This window comes from Podarcis pityusensis (genome assembly GCF_964106645.2).
Source record: "Podarcis pityusensis genome assembly, chromosome: 10".
Lineage (NCBI taxonomy): Eukaryota > Metazoa > Chordata > Lepidosauria > Squamata > Lacertidae > Podarcis > Podarcis pityusensis.
Genome location: NC_138035.1, coordinates 32,377,877 through 32,396,249, shown reverse-complemented (window position 1 = coordinate 32,396,249; position 18,373 = coordinate 32,377,877). Strand labels below are relative to the sequence as shown.

The following is an 18,373-nucleotide window of genomic DNA, read 5'->3' as shown; positions in this document are numbered from 1 at the left end:
ATGTTCTGAACTAGTATCCATATTGTGTCATACTACTGGCCCATGGTTTGGCACATAGTGGAGTTTCACATACATTATTTAGGATCTATGTGAGCTATTATTTAGGAACATAATGCATAGGAACTGATTTTGCAGCTTTGCTGGACGACGCGTTTTGACTTATAGTTCTTTTGGAATTAGTTGTTCTGACTGCCAAGCAGACTAAATGCTGCACCCTAGACTACCAGCTGCACCTTCTTGGTTTGCTTAAAGTCTAACAACTTCAGACTCAGTCCCTTTTTGGTACTAGCCATGGGCAGTAAAAGAAAAAAAAACAGAGAATTCAGTGAGACTCATAACTGGCCCATAACTAAATGCCTGAGAAAACTGTATTTTATATTGGATATGGGAAAGGTCAATGCTGATTTAAAAGAAAGACAAATAAGAGGATGATTGGGTCTGAGGGGAAAATACAGAGCCATTCAGGCCATTGGAAAATCAGTTCTCATTTATACTGTATACTAAAATATGTATAGCTAGCTCCATCATCTAAAATATCAATGCAGTGTACAGCAAATGATGACCTCTTTGCTTTCTATTGACTGGTGCCTGTATGGAGATAGCCAGATGTTGGAAAACTGGCACTGGACTGAACATTGATTCTTGGTATAACAAAGTACGGTCAATAGCATTGGCAGATGAACTAACATGTCAGGTCAGAGCAGCAAAGGGCAAACACAACCCCTGTTTCCTTTATAACTTATGGCAAATGTTTATTGAATACATAAATAGTTCAGACTGGCAGAAATCCAGCCAACACTCACAGGAAAATGTGATGTGATCTTTTAGAGTAATCAAATGAAACTTTATTACACAGCATAACAAATGTCTGTAATTTTATCATGACAAGTTATTTGTTGTTTACTGTTGTAACAGTCGTTTTCTCAAAATGTATCTTCTGTACCATAAAGAATAAATGAAAAACGTTATTTTTTTAAAAAGACAGTGAACAACAAAATAGGCAGGTAAAGCAAAACATAAATAGAATACAATGTAAGTCTGGGATCCGCCCTGAGATCTTATGATGAAGGGTGGTCTATAAATTATTATATATATATATATATGGCATGTTTGGGAGCCCCGCTTCTTGGGGGTCTGATCTAGCCCTCCTCTACAAAAATTCTGCCCCTGCAAGATCACACTGATTTGGGTAGCAGCAGATAAAATAAATAAACAGGCAGCACTGAGGCAGGTAGAGCTAAGCACCCTCACTGGGGTGGTCCTTCCCTGTTCATCAGCTTAATCATGTGATGTGTGGAGAGTGGGTGACAGCTGAACCACATGGATCAACCGAAGGAGGATACTGTGAACTTGTATGTTCCAGGAATGTGTGTGTGGATGGCCACACCCACTGCTAGCTTGTGAACCCCAGAAAGGTGATCCAAGGTGAAGGAGGCCATTGGGCAGGAGGAAAGTTACCCACTCCTGTTTTAGAGGAATGAGTAGCAACCTCTCTTTCTGTGTGTGTTCATGTGCATTTGCTTTATTTAAGTTACAAAGGACAATGCGAGTAAAAATGGAAAGTTGTTTGCTTAAGGGAGAGGGAGGTTCCCTTGACAACGTTTCAAAGATAGCATAATCTAAGAATTCAGCTTCTGAGTAGCCAAGATAAACCACATCCAGTGAAAAGTAAATCATCGCCCTCAAAGATCTGTTTCCTTTGTATGTTCAAACAAAACCAGAGACAGACAACCTGTAACCTCCAAATGTTACTGGGCTGCAGCTGCCAGCATCCCTGCCAATCAACCATCCTGGTTGGGGCTGATGGGAGTTGGAGTAGTATCACAACATCTGGAAGACTGCACGTTGCCCGCCACTGTTCTTCACATGTTGTTTATCTAAAATCTGCTAGGTAGTTTCAGTCCTTCGGTACTGAATGTCCTGGAAGCACAATTCATATCCATCAGGAGCTGTGCATTCAGAATTGTGGACCCAATTTTGTGGAACTCCCTCCTAACTAATATCAAGCATCCCCCGCTCCCTGTTGAACCCGAAGCCTTTTCTTTATTCCAATAGATATTTTAAGTAATTTCTTATTTAATAGTTTTTAACTGATTTAATCTGTATGGTTATTTGTTGAACTTGATGTAAACCACTTGGATACATTTATAATTAGGTGGTATCTAAACTGTCAAAACAACCCCCTATCAGAACAATTACGTACTATTTGATTCTGGATTAACTGTCTGGTCTGCATAATTTTTCCTCTTGGTTGCAGTTCTAATTATTTTGCCAGAGCTAAATTGGACCTCCTGTTTCCAATGATCTTTTACCATAATATCAAATAGTTCTGGGGGGGCGGATGTCACAGAACAGACATCTGGCTCCGTTTTTATACCAGTGGCTTGTTGCAAAGGTTTCTGAAAGGAAGAAGTAGAGGACGAACAAGACAATGACAAAAGGAAGATGCTAGAGGGACCTAAAAAACAACACGTATCTCCTTTAGTCCCATTTTCTTCATGGCACAACATTCCAACTGAACTTTTGCCATCATCACTCTCCTGTTGCCACAGTCAGTTCACATAGCAGGCAATTTCTTTCAGCAGGCTTTCCCCACTGCATCAACTCACTACATTGCTCCACAAAAATCTGCCTTCTTGCACATGTTTGGGACCCTGAAACGACCACCAGCTTGTGTTATAGTAACCAGGACCATATCTAAAATAGGCACCACAGCATTTAGACGAATTCCTGGTCAACAGCCAGAAATACAGCGAGCGACTTAAAAACAACAACCCCCAAACAAACGCCTACATAACGGGAAAGAGAAAGCATCAGCCAACGGATCCCAAAGCCCATCGGAGCACATGTTAAAGCATCCTACTCCCGGATGGCTCTATTTCATATGGGAGGTGGAGGGAGAAGCAGCAACATGCCTCAGAAGCAGCGCCATAAAACGACGTGACACTGATTTAAACCTGTGGGATCTTCGACTTGCTCTCATTGGAAGCCCTTTGACGTTGTTGTTGTAGTAGTAGCAATTTATTATTTATACCCCGCCCATGTGGCGGGGCTTCCCCAGCCACTTTGGGCGGCTCCCAACAGAATATTAAAAACACGATAAAATATCAAACATTAAAAGCTTCCCTAAACAGGGCTGCTTCTAAAAGTCAGATAGTTGTTGTGGCCATGATCCGCCGGAGCTGAGCTCGCGGAATTAAAAGGTATGGAAATCCTGGGAGTTTTTGATGCCCAAGTAGAATGGCTCCAGCAGCGTTAGTAGTTGTGCTTGAGCTGAGAGATCATGGTCCATCCATACAAGACACCCACCACGTATCTGACAGCTTCCTCCGAAGTCTCCGGCCGCCCCCTCCCCGACCCACACCTAATGTAGCAGCACCAGAAAAGTGTGGCTCTCAGCACGTGTCGCTCCTCTCGACTTTCCCGATCCTCGTGGCTTAGGTCGAATTAAAGAAGAGCCAAAGCCAATATCTTTTGTGCGGCCACCCCTCCCTCTCCCAATCTGGTTTTGGGGCAAAAGGAGTGGCGCGCCCATCCTACCTTTCAGAGATCCCGTCCAGGGCACAGAGTACTCCAGAAGAGACTTCAGCACTTCAGGAAAATCCATGGCAGGAGGGGCTCCGAGTCTGCTGCAGCTGGACATTTCCCGCCTTGGGCTGGGGAAGGACGATCCCGTTTCTTCTTCCCAAGAGAAGGGCCGGCCGCGCGGAGAACGGGCTTTCAGCAGAAGTCACAAGAAGAGCCCGGAGCGATATTGCTCAACAACTCCGGGCAGGGGGAGGCTGCCAGAGGAACAGCCAATCAGAGACGGACGCAGCCCAGAACTCTTCAGCCCGCCCCGCCCACTCCCCGCTGGCCAATGGCAAACAGGGCCGGGCCGGTCTGCCAGGGCTGGTTTACAGGGCCCGCTGCAGCCAATCAGGCCCTAAAGAACTGGGCCGGTTACCTAACTTGCGAGAGGAAATGGGCTCGGTCGCAGGAAAGGCTTAAATCTCAAGTGTGAAGAGACGGGCAAGAAATCAAAGGAGGATTCTGACAGTCGGCGCAACAAGTCTATCACAACCATAAAGTACAATGCCAACCTCGGGCCAGTAAATCATATGTTCTCTCTCGATCAGGCAGAATAAATGCATTAGTTGCCGTAGTTCCTCCTGGTGTTGTTTTGTTTTCAGACTGTGGAGCGGCTTTGCAAATCATCCGTCTTCTTAGGAAGGGGTTCGCAGCGTGACCCTGGAAGCTGCCACCTCTTAGCCAGTATTTCTGATTTCTCCATCAGAATACTTTAGGCAACATTCTATATTTATTTCTCATATGCTACTGTGTCTTGTGTGGGGTCATGACCCACAGGATCAAAGTTCTTAGTCTTAAGTTAGATAAACCTTAAGTAGTATAATCACAATTCTATCTCTTGGATAAAACCCCATGGTACCTAATTCAGTTACCTAATATATGACCTGGCAATAGAAGCTGCAAGGCAGAAGCGGTAGAGTTTGTTTGTTTGCTTGCTTCTGTTTGCAACAAAGCAGTCTTTCAGGTGGAATCACAACTGCTGCCCACAAACTAACCCTGCTGCCCACAAACTAATTCTGTGCTCCCATTCTTCATAAAGAAGATGACCACCTACAGTTCAAGTGGTTCATCACACACAAATTCCAGCAATTCTTGGAGTGATTGATGGTGTGTGAGAATTGTGCTGTGGGGTCCTTTAATCTGGCCTGGGTGTGGAGTAAAGGAATCATAGGGAAAATTAATTGCCATGTGTAGAGATCCACATTCTGCATATGACTAATCTGAAGATGCCATGGGCATACTCATCTATGATTGGTGGGAATTTGTGGCATTAAATGCAGGTTGGGGAGAACTTGTTTGAGATACTGCTTTGCTTTTGATTTTGCTGCTGGGTGCACATGTGATGTCAAATACACTCTACCAAAGTTATAGCATGTGCCACCAATGTAGCTAAGACCGTAGAATTATGGGTCACTTTCATTCATCCTGTTTCTCATGGAGTAAAATGACACACCATGCTGCTGCTTTAAGCTTCAGAGTTAGTGGGTGTGGAAAACGCCCTACTTGTAATCTAGTTTCTACTTCTATGGCATCAGCAGAAAATCTGTTGCAAGATTTCCAGGAACCTTTCTGTACTGTTTATCTAAAAGCCATATTTATACAAAACTAAAATAGAGCAGTGACCTTATACATAGTCTGGGGGTGGCGCTATATTTGGGGCACAAGTGTCGTTGGTGGCTAGAGGTGCCTTTTAACAGCTTAGGCTAGTTCATTAGCTGCAACACTATCTGAATAAAGCAGACTTTGAGTTTTGTTAAACATACTCTGGCTATTTCTGGACTAGATTCTGGACTGACCCATTCAGCACCACCCAGCAAGGCCAGTGGCCAGGGATGGTGAGAACAGAGGTGCAGCAATATCTAGAGGCCCACAGGGCAAGTTTAGAGCCCTTCTGGTCTCAAGTATAACTCTAATTCCTAATGCTATATAAGCTTGATACTGAGAGGGATCATCCAAAGCTGCCAATTAATCTTCTTACGTTTGTCATCAGTTTTAAGTCATGCTTTATTAGGCATCATGTTCCTAATTATGTTCAAATACTTTATCACACTGTGAACATAACATACTTTAAGGCAACGTCCCCTAAATCCTGTGAACTGGAGTTAACCCTTCACAAAGCTACAGTTCCCAGCACCTTTAACAAACTACAGTTCCCAGGGTTCTTTGGATGGAGTGTGTGCCGTCTATTTTATACAAAGAGACAGACTGGTACCATTTTGAATCAGTTGTGTGATTATGTCAGCATCTCAGTCCAGTAGCGATAGGTGTTGCAAAGCCTGCTTAAAACTGTGATTATTCCAATGGGTGCAGTCAGCTATCCCATCCCCCAGTCACGCTTCACACCCAGACAAGTTGCCCAGAAGCAATGTTAACAAGCCTCAGCTCTTCCCTGGCACCCGTTACACAAGTCCCTCCCACACACTGCTTGGAGCCTGGAGGCCTTACCTGCAAGATCCTTGCCCAGTGCAAGGAACTGAAATACCTGCAAAACACCCACACACCCACACCCCTGTCACATTTGTGGGTGTGCCAAGCCTAATTAGCCTAGCAGCCTGAAAGCTGAATACCGTTGTCACCACAAGAGAATAGACCAAATACAGTGGTACCTTGGTTCTCAAATGCCTTGGTTCTCAAACAACTTGGAACCTAAACACTGCAAACCTGGAAGTAAGTGTTCTGGTTTGCGAACTTTTTTCGGAAGTAGAACGTGTTCCATTTTGAGTGTTACACTTCCAATTTGAGTGCCACACTTCTGTTTGGAGTGCCACACTTTCGTTTGGAGAGTTACGCTGAGGTCTGTCTGTTTTTGCTATTTATTTTGTGTTTATGTGGCTCTTTTCTTGGTGTGTGACCATGTGGAACCCAGTTCAGCTACTGATTGATTGTGTGACTGCAGTACATTATTGCTTTCATTTTATGGATCAATGGTCTCGTTAGATAGGAAAATTCATGTTAAATTGCTGTTTTGGAGGTTGTTTTTAAAAGTCTGGAATGGATTAATCCATTTTGCATTACATTTTATGGGAAAGCATGCCTTGGTTTTGGAACGGACTTCCGGAACGGATTAAGTTTGAGAACCAAGGTACCACTGTGTCCCACCAGATCTGTAGAATAGACCTCCATAGCTGAGTGAGAATTTGAACCCAAGTCTCCAACATGTTCACAGCCAAATGTTCTCTTTAATGTATCAGATTAGTTGCCAGTTCTCTTGGACACAGTGGATATGATACACCAATAGCTGAAACAGCTGCCTTTGGGGAAGAAAATAAAATTCCAAATAGAATGATAGTGATGATACACTTAGAAGAAAAAAAGTATATCAGGATTACCAGATGGTGACCAGGTGGTTGAATCCCATCTAGAAAACTATGTGTTTGGATGAAGAAACTAAAACCAGTAAAAACTGAAGTTAATTAACAGAGACTTGGAAGCATTCTTCCAACGCTTTGCCAAACCTGATCATTCCTAGCTGCCTAATCCATTTGGATCATGTTAGGAATACATAGCCAAACATGGCAAACCACTTAATCACAAATTGAAAACAAAACAAAAAACTGAGAAAGTTTCCCAACAGTTTCAAACGGTTATGTATTTATTCAATTTATGTCCCATGCCACTTAAGGCTCTCAGCAACTTGTACAAATATTTTGTAAATAATTGTTTAAAAAAATATAATTGAATTTTTCCTAACTCTTGCATAGCCATCCTCCCCGCATGGCACTGACTCTGAGAGCAGATGGTAGCTGTTATGTCTGCTCTTGCTCTGAGGGATGGGCAACCTCCCACCTGTTCTTAAGCCACTAACCAATGACTGCAGCCGGTATGTTTTTTCTTTCACCTACCTACAGTTTTGGGGCAACTGACAAGACGATCCTTGGGGAAGGCCATGAGTAGTTAGTAGCCACAATGACCATGCCTCCACAGAGGCAGCGAAGCTTCTGAATACAAGTTGCTGGAAACTGCAGGAGGGGAGAGGACTCCTGTGCTCAGAACCTGCTTGGGGATTTCCCACAGGCATCTGGTTGGCCACGGTGGGAACAGGATGCTGGACAAGATGGGCCACTGGCCTGATCCAGCAGCCTCTTACGTTCTTAGGACAGCCAAGCAGCCTTTTCTTTGGATGGAAGAGGGCCTGTAGAACCCTGTCCCTTGCAGCCCTAAGAGAACGTAAGCTGGATCTAGCCCAGTATTCTTTTTCATTTGCAGGACCTGAGTGCAATGGCATTGGCCCCACTTGCACTTCCTGGAAACTGATACAGTGGTACCTCAGGTTACATACGCTTCAGGTTACAGACTCCGCTAACCCAGAAATAGTGCCTCAGGTTAAGAACTTTGCTTCAGGATGAGAACAGGAATTGTGCTCCGGCGGCGCTGCAGCAGCGGGAGGCCCCATTAGCTAAAGTGGTGCTTCAGGTTAAGAACAGTTTCAGGTTAAGTACGAACCTCCAGAACGAATTAAGTACTTAACCCAAGGTACCACCATACACAGAATACTACCTCTGAAGTCAGAGGTAGGACTTAGCTTTATCCTCCATGAGTTTGTCAATCCTTCTAAAGCCATTTAACTTGGTGGACATCACTACATCTTACTGGAGCGTATTCTGTAGTTTAACTATGTGCTGTGTAAAGAAGTACCTCCTTTCCTTTATGCTTTGTGCTTCTAACATTCAGCTTCATTGCCATCTTGCCCAGCTTTAATATTATGAGGGAGAAAAGCCTCTGGACCTTCTAGCCAGTGACTGAATCCAGACTGAGGGCAGAGTGCCGTGTGTGTTCATGTCCTGTTTGTGGCTCCCCCCAGGCACCTAGCTGGCCACAGTGAGATCAGGCAGAGCTCTTCTGACGTCCTTTGCCTGACCTCAGTAGTCCTCATGCCAATCAGTGTGTGATGGCATGAATGTCCCAATTATTAGTAAACAGTACATGTGACATCCTAAAATAAGCACTTCCTGTGGCCCACACCATCCCATGGACTTCCATTTCCCCTTTTCCTCTCAAAGTTAAGACTCTTCGTTGGCTGTGTACTTCCCCTCACTTTGATCAGCAATGGGTGGTATAATCATCTGACACCAGTTTTGATTTAAAAAAAACACAACACCACAAAGTAACAGGCCTCTTCCATCCCTCCACAAGGCATCAGCAAGCCGTTTTGTGAACTTTCACTCCAGGGTTGTTGTTTTTTCGTCTTTTACACCTGCACATCAGCAGCGGGTGAGAAAAAAAATGCTTTAAGTCACATATTTGAAATATTGTCTCAGATGAAGTTGCACTACAATACTATATGGCCAAAAGCGCCAATCATGCTTACATGTATTTATAACCCTACATTGTGATTATTGACATCTTCAAACAGCAATTTGCTTTGTGGCAATTTGCTACCATAGAAGCTTGGGAGACTGAAGAGCTGATTAACCTGAGGTATAGTGAAGTACACCAAGCTAACTGTACACAACTCTTTGTAATAAGGCCACAAGCCCCATGAATGTATGGGCCATGTGCTAAGATCTCTAAATAGCAACAAGAACTGTCAGTGTGCTTATAAAGTACATAACCACCTTCCTGCATGGCACAGGCACCGCCTCTCAGATTAGGCAGGATTTACATGAATGTGAACCATGCAGCAAGTTTAATGGTTTACATACATTTTCTCTCTCTCCTTTGCACACACTTTACTGCATGTAGGCAGAATTAGAGTTTCAGAAGATCTTCCTCTGGACTTCTCTCCTGCTGATTATCATTTTTAAAAAATCAAGCATGATCTGCATATTTAGCCAGTCTATACTACAGTTGGAAAACCTGTGGCCCTCCAAATGCTTTTGGACTACAATTCCCACCATCCCTGGCCACTGGCCTTATTGGCTGGGGTAGATGTAAGTAGAAGGTTTGATGTTTTATGACTCTTTAAGAGTGCTGTGCTTGAACTACTATACTGTATAAGCTTTGTTCTGATTTGCCTCTGGGCAGACTCTCTTAACTGGCAGTTTGGCAAGAACAACCCTGCTAAGTTTGGCCAGGGCACAGCCTGACTTCCTCCTTTGGCAATCTTCACAGAACTCTAGCCCAATGGTTGCCATCAATTTGATTTGAATTAATTTTTTAATGAAATGATTTTAGAATGTTGTATTATTTTAGTGTTGTTAGCCGCCCTGAGCCTGGCTTCGGCTGGGGAGGGCGGGATATAAATAAAATTTATTATTATTATTATTTATTATTAAGTTGTTCTGTCCTCATGTGCAGTAGTTAATAAACTAGGTCCCTAACTTGGATCTGTTGCACTTGCTTTTATTCTCTTAGTTCCATGTTTTATTTCAGGTGTTCCCTCACCTGGGTAACAAACCAGTGGTGTAGAAGTGAATTCTTGCCCCTCTGTTTTTCAGTAAGCAATGCCAATGTCATTGTGGTACGTACAAGTGGGATGGGTCAACAGTCATTTGATCAGGAGTGCTGACCAAGGACATCAAGGGTAGGGAAACTTTGGCCTTCTACATGTTGCTGAACTACAACTCCCAACAGTCCCAGCAAGAACGGCCAATTGCCAGGGATGCTAAGAGTTGTAATTCAGCAGCATCTGGAGGTTCCCCACATCTGAAGTACGTAAGTAATGAGAGTAGTGACATCATGGGAACTGTGTGACATGAGACTTGGTATTTCATTTTAAATGAGAGGTAGCTAAAACAGAAATATCTATCCTAGGCCACAAATGAATCACCTTTTGATCATGTTTCATACCAGCCATATTGCCCATGCATGAAGAAACAGATGAGCCACCTTGCCATTCTCATTCCAAGGAATAATACAGCACACACGGTGAGGGTTTAAAGTGCACACTTTTATTTTCTATTACAAAGGCTAAAAGAAGCAAATCTGTCTCATTAGGAACAAGAAAGTTGTTAGAACATCTACATTATTATCTTGGATACTAGACCTTCTGAAAGGTACTATGGATTTCTTTGTAATAGTAAAGCGTGGTATTCTTAAAATATAGTAATACAAAGACATTTTGAAGGACTCTCCAACTTATTACAAGATCAGCTTAGAAATATAGCATCTCCCTTCACTGGCTTTCCCCTATCACTCAATTTCTTAGGGATGGCCTGGTTGAAGGCCTGGTTAATCACTATCCCATTCAAACCTACCCTTCCCTCAACTTTGAGGATCTGGGAAAGGAGTCCTCCCTCCTTTTTTGGAGCATTTTATAATACAGTGACTGAACCAATAACTTTATTTTATGTTAAGAAAGGAGCATTGCCAAGCTCTTTGTAGCACAGTTTGTTCAGTATTAAAAAACATAACCAGTGACCTAATTTCATTATAATTCTCAGATGTGTCTGCCCTCCTGAAAATCTTTCCCTTGGTAGGTCATTTATGGTAGTTATCCAAATGCTTATTTCTTTTATTCAGTTGTTCTGGAGCACTGGGCTGACACCCTTGATTACTGAAGAACTGTTAGTGCTATGGATACAGTGAGATGCCATAGCACAAAAAATAATCCCATCCTATTTATATAAAGACAAAGGGGGAAAGATAAACAGAGGACAAAGTACCACCCCCTGCTCTTGACAATGTCCATTTTCTTAAGAAAATAATCAAAAGGCCTTCTTTAGCACCTTATTTATTAGATGAACATTTCTTTCCATGGAATGGGCAGATATTTACATGGGTGAGTTCACCACTAATTGGAGTAATGATCCCCTGTCAACATAAATAATTATTTTTCAACGCAACAGAACTGTTCCTCCCCCCAACATCATTTTGTTTCAATAAGAGATGCTGCATTTCCCTAGCTAGAGTCCTTTTCCTTAACCCTCAATAAAAAAAGATTCCTTCAATACCACATACATATATAATATTATATAGAGTGATATATTTAATACCTGTGTATATATGTTTTATGGAAGGGTTACATATATACACACTAGAACAAGTCCAGTGACAAAATACTGCAACACCACATATCAGGTTATCATATCAGGAAAAAACAAAAGTTGATTCTCACTGCAATGCCCAGGAATATGTGTTCCCACCCCTATAAACTCTGCTTCCATAAACCACAAAAGCCCTTTTCTCCCCCATCAAAGTAGTATTGATTGGAGTAAAAAAGGCTGCAAAGCAGTTTATTTTTTAATTAAAGAGGAAAGGAAACATTTCCCACCCCATAATCTAAATAAATTCACATATTATAACTCATGGTAGAGCATACACTTATATAGTTACATTTCTAGATGCAGATAGTTTAAGAATTTTAAACATCCATTTTCTTATGTGTGTTTTCCTCTGTCTGTCCCAAATAGGTTAACATTTCAACTCCAGAAGCTGGTCAATTGCTCTCATCAGTATTTTGAGAAATAGGACCAACAGACTGAAAGCATAATGGCCAAGCAGACAACAAACAAATACACAGAATGCTTATGTGTGGGAAGGGGAGAAATTTGGCTCATTCAGTTGCAGTTGAATTTCTGTGGCTTTGCTTAATCCAGTGTCAAATTAATTAAGACTACTAAACTGGCAAGACAGCAGAAAATGCCAACTCCCTTTTTATCAAAATCTAGGCCAATGGAAGACACATAACATGATATGAGTGGTTTTGTTTCAAATTCTAGAATAATCAAATCAATAAAAGGGAATCATAGCTTTCAAGAAAAGTACGGGTGGATTATTCCATGGAATGGTGGTGGTCAGGGTACATGACTACCATTCACTGGGAGTTAAACACACAAAAAGCTATAACCTTCTCCTAGAAGATAGCAATGAAAAGTACCTACATCTCCTCTTTAGGAATACGAGTTTTTCGTCCAACAAAATAAGCCTATTTGAAAACAAGTAGCTGGTTTTGCTTATAAAAAGAGCAAATATCTTTAAACTGGTTTTACGATAGGTACAAGTGGGTTAATAAGTGTGAAGGCCAGATACTGACAAAAATGAGTAATGGGGCATCTGATCATCAGTTAGAAAGAAAATAAAGCAACAAAAGGTTTCAGAGAACCCTAACCTAGTGATCTTATGTTCCCCTGCTCACTCTACTTCCCCTTCCTGATCACAATTATTTGGGCCTCTTCATGTCTATAGGGATAGCTTATATTAATTAATATTATTTAAGTAGGAAAGGGTTATAAAATTTGATTAAATATCAAAAACTCTTAGTTGGACAATTTCATAAAATAGATAGTATAACCAAGACTGCAGGTCCTAGATAGATACATCTCAGCATGAAATCCTCCTCATTTAGATCACACATCATCTGCTTGCAAAACATAAAGCAAATATTCCAATACTGCATACTAATTTGTAATACACATATTAGTGCATTTCCTCTTAGACCCAAAAACAGATTTGCGCCAACTTGTTCAGTCACAAGTGCTGAGCATTTTAGCTTGCAAAAATGTAAGTTCTGCACATTTTAGATCACCTGCATTCTTATCCAGAACAGATGTGTCCAACACACACATCATGCCAAGTGTCATAAAATGAAAGCACTTTTCCCCCCTTCTTCAACCCCCATTTCACAGAACGTTTTGTTTAATGTTCCCATCATTTTTTTGCAGACGTTTACAGCCCAGTGCTGAACATGCTTACTCCAAAAGCAGGCCCCATGGCGTTCAGTGGAACTTAACTCATAGAAAGCATGCTTTGGACGATAGCCTCTGGAAGCTCACTTCAAAAGGTGTATTAAATAGTACTGATATAGAAGAGATCGTATTGACTTCTAGGAACCTTGTCCACTGTCAGAGAAGGGACAGAAAGCTGATTTAATGTGTTCTCGTTGCTGGAGGCTATTTGTAGATAATATATTAGTTTTGGAAATGAAACATTCATATGCAAGAAAGGTTTTATTCTCCTACTTTGTAACCTTGGTTTAACCAGTTTCTCTTGTGGAAATATTTTTAACTTCTCTCTTTGCATTTAATTCTATCTTTGATTTCAAGTATAGTTACATTTTTTATTATCTGAGTGGCACCACATATTTTACATGGCAAAAAAAAAAAAAAAAAAGGTTTCCAACCTGACTCTGCTTTTTATATGGCAAACATTTTTTAATCTAAACGACTGGATTCCTTTTACATAATTTCTGTCCATTTCTGCTATCATTGCTTTTTGGTCTTTGCAGACACACACATCTATCCAATACAGGGGGGGGGGACCACTAAGGTGGAACTGGCACACTTTCAGTAACAACTGAGCAGGCTCTCTGCACAACCTGCAAACATTAATTTTTCTTAAGCACGTGTCAATCCTCAAAAGAGCATCTTGGTTTTAGGTGCCTCTACGGAGAGGTAAAGACTGCATTGTGCAATTGCTCCAACTGTAGGAGGAAGAATCTTCACAGTTATGCTTATCAAACAAAGGTCCGACACAATAATCTGTTATCAATTTGCTTTTTGGGTAACAGAATTAGCTATATGGGAAGGCAGGGAATATACTGTTGCCTCCATCTCCAAAGACAATGTAGTGATAATCTTTCTAGCTGGACTAGAAATTCATTGTCCTCCCTCACCTGAGAGGGATTGGAATGGGCAGAAAGGAGGAGGTAATCTTAGAATACACAGAGAAAAATATGATCTTATTTTTTACTATTGCCTACAGCAACCACCGGAGTCACCTCAAAACTTTAAAGATAGCTTGAACTGGGCTTGTTTTAAGTTACTTCCTTATTCTTCTACACAATAGTTTGGGTGTCTGTGGAGATGCAGCACACAGCACTGCACAGTCACCAACACTGAACAAAACCCCACTTGCTCATCATTTCTCCACTATCTCTCTATGCTCATGTCTATGATGCTGCAATATTCCAGCAATCAGGCACCCCAAATAAAGGATCCAGGATCTTGGGAACCAAAGTGAGAAGCCCCCTCCCTCTTATTTACCAAACACCGCAAAACAGTATCTTTTTTTTTTAAGTTGAAAAGTGGTAGATTGAAAAATTATATTTAAAAAGGGAGCAGGGGAGATAGAACAACAAAAGGAGCATCATGTTCCCTGGCTATAGATGAATCAATTCAAAATCCCATTCAACATCAGTAAATCATCTTGATTATCTTACAATCAAAGAAAGGTTTGTGGAACAACTACCAGTCTCTTTGTCACTGCCCTGCTCCTTCCCTTCCCACATCTCTGGTTCTGAAAACCTGCCTGTTTTCTCACCACCCTCAGTAAATTATATGCTATCCCTTAATAGGAAGCTGTATTTGCCAAAGTCGTCATCTCTGGGGCACAGCAGCATATCCTTGCGGGCTTTGGCCAGCTTCTGCTTCATGACTTCCCTCCGATCCAGCCACTCTGTCAGTTCATCCTGGCCATGAGCAGAGCGACACTTCTCCCCTTCAGGGCAGGATTTTGTCTTCTGGAATCTGCAGGAGGACAACACATGGCTTAAGAGACTTTAGGTTTTTTTCATTTTTAACCATTTCCCTCAGTTCTTCAGTATCTGACATCAGAAAACTAATTTCAAACTACAAAGGGTTTTTTTCTACGAAACATAGCAAGGGCCCAAGGCAAAAGAGGGACACTTTTTTGGCAAACAAGCCAGCCGGGTCAATTGTCAGGTATGATGGGAGCTGGAGCTGAGCAACATCTAAACTGTAACTGTTGTTTAAAGATATGATAACCTTATGAAAGCAAACATAAGTAAGTCTTAAAGAAACAACAGCAAACTTATCATGCCTTTATAGTTTATAGTAAATCATATATTGTTACTTTTATTATCTCCTGCCAACCTAGCAATTCGAAAGCATGTCAAAGTGCAAGTAGATAAATAGGTACTGCTCTGGCGGGAAGGTAAACGGTGTTTCCGTGCGCTGCTCTGGTTCGCCAGTAGTGGCTTAGTCATGCTGGCCACATGACCCAGAAGCTGTACACCGGCTCCCTCGGCCAATAAAGCGCGATGAGAGCCGCAACCCCAGAGTCGGTCACGACTGGACCTAATGGTCAGGGGTCCCTTTACATTTACCTTACTTTTATTATGAAAGTGTGTCTGGCCAGTTTTGTACCATGTCTGAATTTCACCAGCTATTGAGATATAGTTAAAGATGTTGGTAAACAATGTAGTATAGACATCTGGTGGCAGCAGTTAGAAAGTGAATTGGCAGCGGTAAATAAAAGCTGGCTCTCCGCCTATTAAAAATAAATAAATAGATGCGCCTCTCCACCTATTACTAATAAACATTTAACCTGGAAAAGTAAATAGTAGCTGTGCTGCCCCATTAGAAAATTCCAAATCAATATTAGGGCAATAACTCTACCAGGCCAACCAAAATGTGACAAAACAGTACATAAGCTTCTGAGTCCTTCAGAACTCTTCCTAAGGCTAGACGGCAATGGGGTGAGGAAGAGCTGAAGCCAAGGACTGTTCTCTTTATTAATCTGGAGTTACATATTAACTGCATATGTAACCAGATGAGAAGGGGGTAGTTTTGTGCACAGTACCTTTCACACAGCCGGAACTCCCCCATTGGGAAACGGTAGTTCCAGCAGCTGGAGTCGTTCTCCGATGTGAAGACTTTTTCTTTATGCTTCTCTGACTGAATGTGTTGCTGCCATTGCTTCTTGCTGTTGCTGTTCTTCCCACAAAGCCAGCAATGGTAACCCATCTAGCCATCAGATAACAGAACACAGTTTTTTAACTTTGTGCTGTTTCACTGAACAACTGCTCCATAAAAGGGTTAGAAAGGGCTCCTCCAACCACCACCACGCCTAGCGTTCAATAAAACCAATTTGCCCATGACTTAAACATTTCCACTAATTAAGCTGTATAGAAATAGCTCAGATAATAATAAAAGAAATCCATTGTTCGATGTGTTTCACAGTTTGATCGCCAACTAGATTTTCCAAAATGTTTTGCAAGTGTCAAAGATCTTCTGGGTTTTGTGGGGGGAGTGGTGGAGAGAAAAGGAAGAGGGGGAGGAAAAAAGGGGGTGCATGTGAAAAGTTGGGTGCAAGGGGCTGCAAAAGAGAGGGAGTAGGAGGGATGGCAATGAGGATGGTGAAAACAGGTGCAAAGTGGGGCTGCACAACAGAACAGAAAAGTAAATTCAGAAATGGGGCTGGGAAAGTGAAAAGCAACCTTTGTAGTTGCATGGGATGGGAAGGAGAAGCTCTTGGGGGTTAATGTGGGGAGAATGGCAGGGGGACTGGTGAGTGAAACAGTGAGCAGGGGCACAGGGGTGTGTGTGTGTAATAAAATAGAGTCAACATTAAATCCTTCGTATATTTCACTACTCATACAAGGATTGGGTCTTCCCAAGACTTCATGTCATTCCAGCAAAATACATGCAATTAATGAAGTGGCCCTCCATTTCTTTTTTTAAAATGGTACATTGTCTTCATAAAAAGTTCAATATTTATTATTTGTTTGACTTAAATGCTTGCTGCTAAGAGCAACGGCATAACGTACAAAACAATGCTTCTCAATAAAAATCATTCCAACAACCCCAGCATAAAAACAGCAAAATCTTCAGGAGCAGCAACATTCCACCCAATGGGCCATCAACCAGCTTATGGATGGCAAGCGACAGATTGCGCAAGAGAAAGATGTTACCATGTCAGCATAATCAGTGGGCATCTGGATCTGCTTCTCCCCTTCCCGTGATGTCAGAGGTGTCCCCTCACCCGGCTTCCCAGGATTGTGTTTTTTCAGCCACATGTCATAGGTCTGCTGCATATCCAAAACTGCAATGAAATATCAGTTTGATGAGCCTCCTTTCTGTCATACCAAGCACAATATCTCCAAGAGGAAAGCTTTACAAGCTGCTTTATACCAAAATCAGAGCAAGAGCTCATCTAGTTTGATATTATCTTAGCATTCTTGTAGCTCAGCTCTTCAGCATTTCAGACAGGGGTCTCTCTAGAAGCCCTACCTAGAGATGCCTGGATTTGAACCTGGGACCTGCCACATGCAAAAGACGTGCTCTGCCACTGAGCCAAAGCCCCACCACACCTGAAAGGACTTACAAAAATACTTTTTTCTTTAAGGCAGGTGTTAGGAACTTCAGGCATGGGGGCTAAATGTGAACTTCCAAGGTTCTCTATCTGGGCCCTGGGACTCTCTCCACCCCACACCCCTAGGCTACCTCCCCACCAACCCAGCTTCAACCCCCCCTTGGGTGTTTTTTGATGGGTGGAATTTGTCCCTGGACTCTGATAATAGCTCTCCCTTGTCTAGATGAAGAATAGAGGGGTAGGTGTCTGAGTGTAGAAACTAGACTACTGTACAAAGTTAAAAGCCACTTTTGCCTCTGGCCCTGCTCATTACTGGAATGTGGCCCCTGGAAGGCTGCCCAGAAGGTGAGATATAAATGCGATAAATAAACAAAATAAAAATAAAATAGCACAAGGTGCAGGACACAGTTTCAGCCGGCAGAGAAGAAGATAGCTATACATGCGTGTGACATTTTGGAATACAATTCCTATTTAAATTCCTATTTAGTGGTTCCTATTTAAAGCTGACTCCTGTAAACTGCGGGTATCTGTGGATTGGGAGTCAAGTCTTGTGCATGCGCTCCTCCCTCCTCTGCTCTCTGGAGTCATCTGCACCCCCTTCCTGACATTAACCGTAGTTTTAGGGAACTATGGTTTGTAAACCAATTTCAAGCCATGGCTTTAATCCTATCCAGGTTTAGCCCTACTCAGACCTGGAACCTCTTCATAAGAGGAGCAGAGCAGATTTCACTGCCAGCAACCCTGCCAGATCCAGAACTCCTGGCCCCAGGACCAGAGCTCACAACACCAGTAGCCTAGATTCCTGGATAATTCTTGGATTCCATCCCTCCACCAATCATCACCCCCGGAGCTCTAATAATGGAGGAGACAG

The 18,373-nt window shown here is 42.2% G+C and overlaps 2 protein-coding genes across 5 annotated transcripts in view; both read right to left on the bottom strand.

Moving 5' to 3' along the window:
• The window catches only part of TEF (TEF transcription factor, PAR bZIP family member), a 28,292-nt gene extending 24,553 nt beyond the window's left edge, over positions 1-3,739 (bottom strand). The window contains exon 1 of the mRNA XM_080971931.1: positions 3,541-3,739. Coding sequence (XP_080828057.1) covers positions 3,541-3,643 — 103 coding nt within the window. The 5' untranslated portion in view covers positions 3,644-3,739. The remainder of the gene's footprint in view (positions 1-3,540) is intronic.
• A 6,639-nt stretch (positions 3,740-10,378) lies between these two features.
• ZC3H7B (zinc finger CCCH-type containing 7B) overlaps positions 10,379-18,373 on the bottom strand; it is a 50,853-nt gene continuing 42,858 nt past the window's right edge. For all 4 annotated transcript variants that reach the window (XM_080971365.1, XM_080971364.1, XM_080971367.1 and 1 more), the window contains exons 21-23: positions 17,102-17,232; positions 15,991-16,154; positions 10,379-14,915 (exon numbers count right to left, since the gene is read on the bottom strand). In XM_080971365.1, the coding sequence (XP_080827491.1) occupies positions 14,723-14,915; positions 15,991-16,154; positions 17,102-17,232 (488 nt within the window). In that variant the 3' untranslated portion in view covers positions 10,379-14,722. The remainder of the gene's footprint in view (positions 14,916-15,990; positions 16,155-17,101; positions 17,233-18,373) is intronic.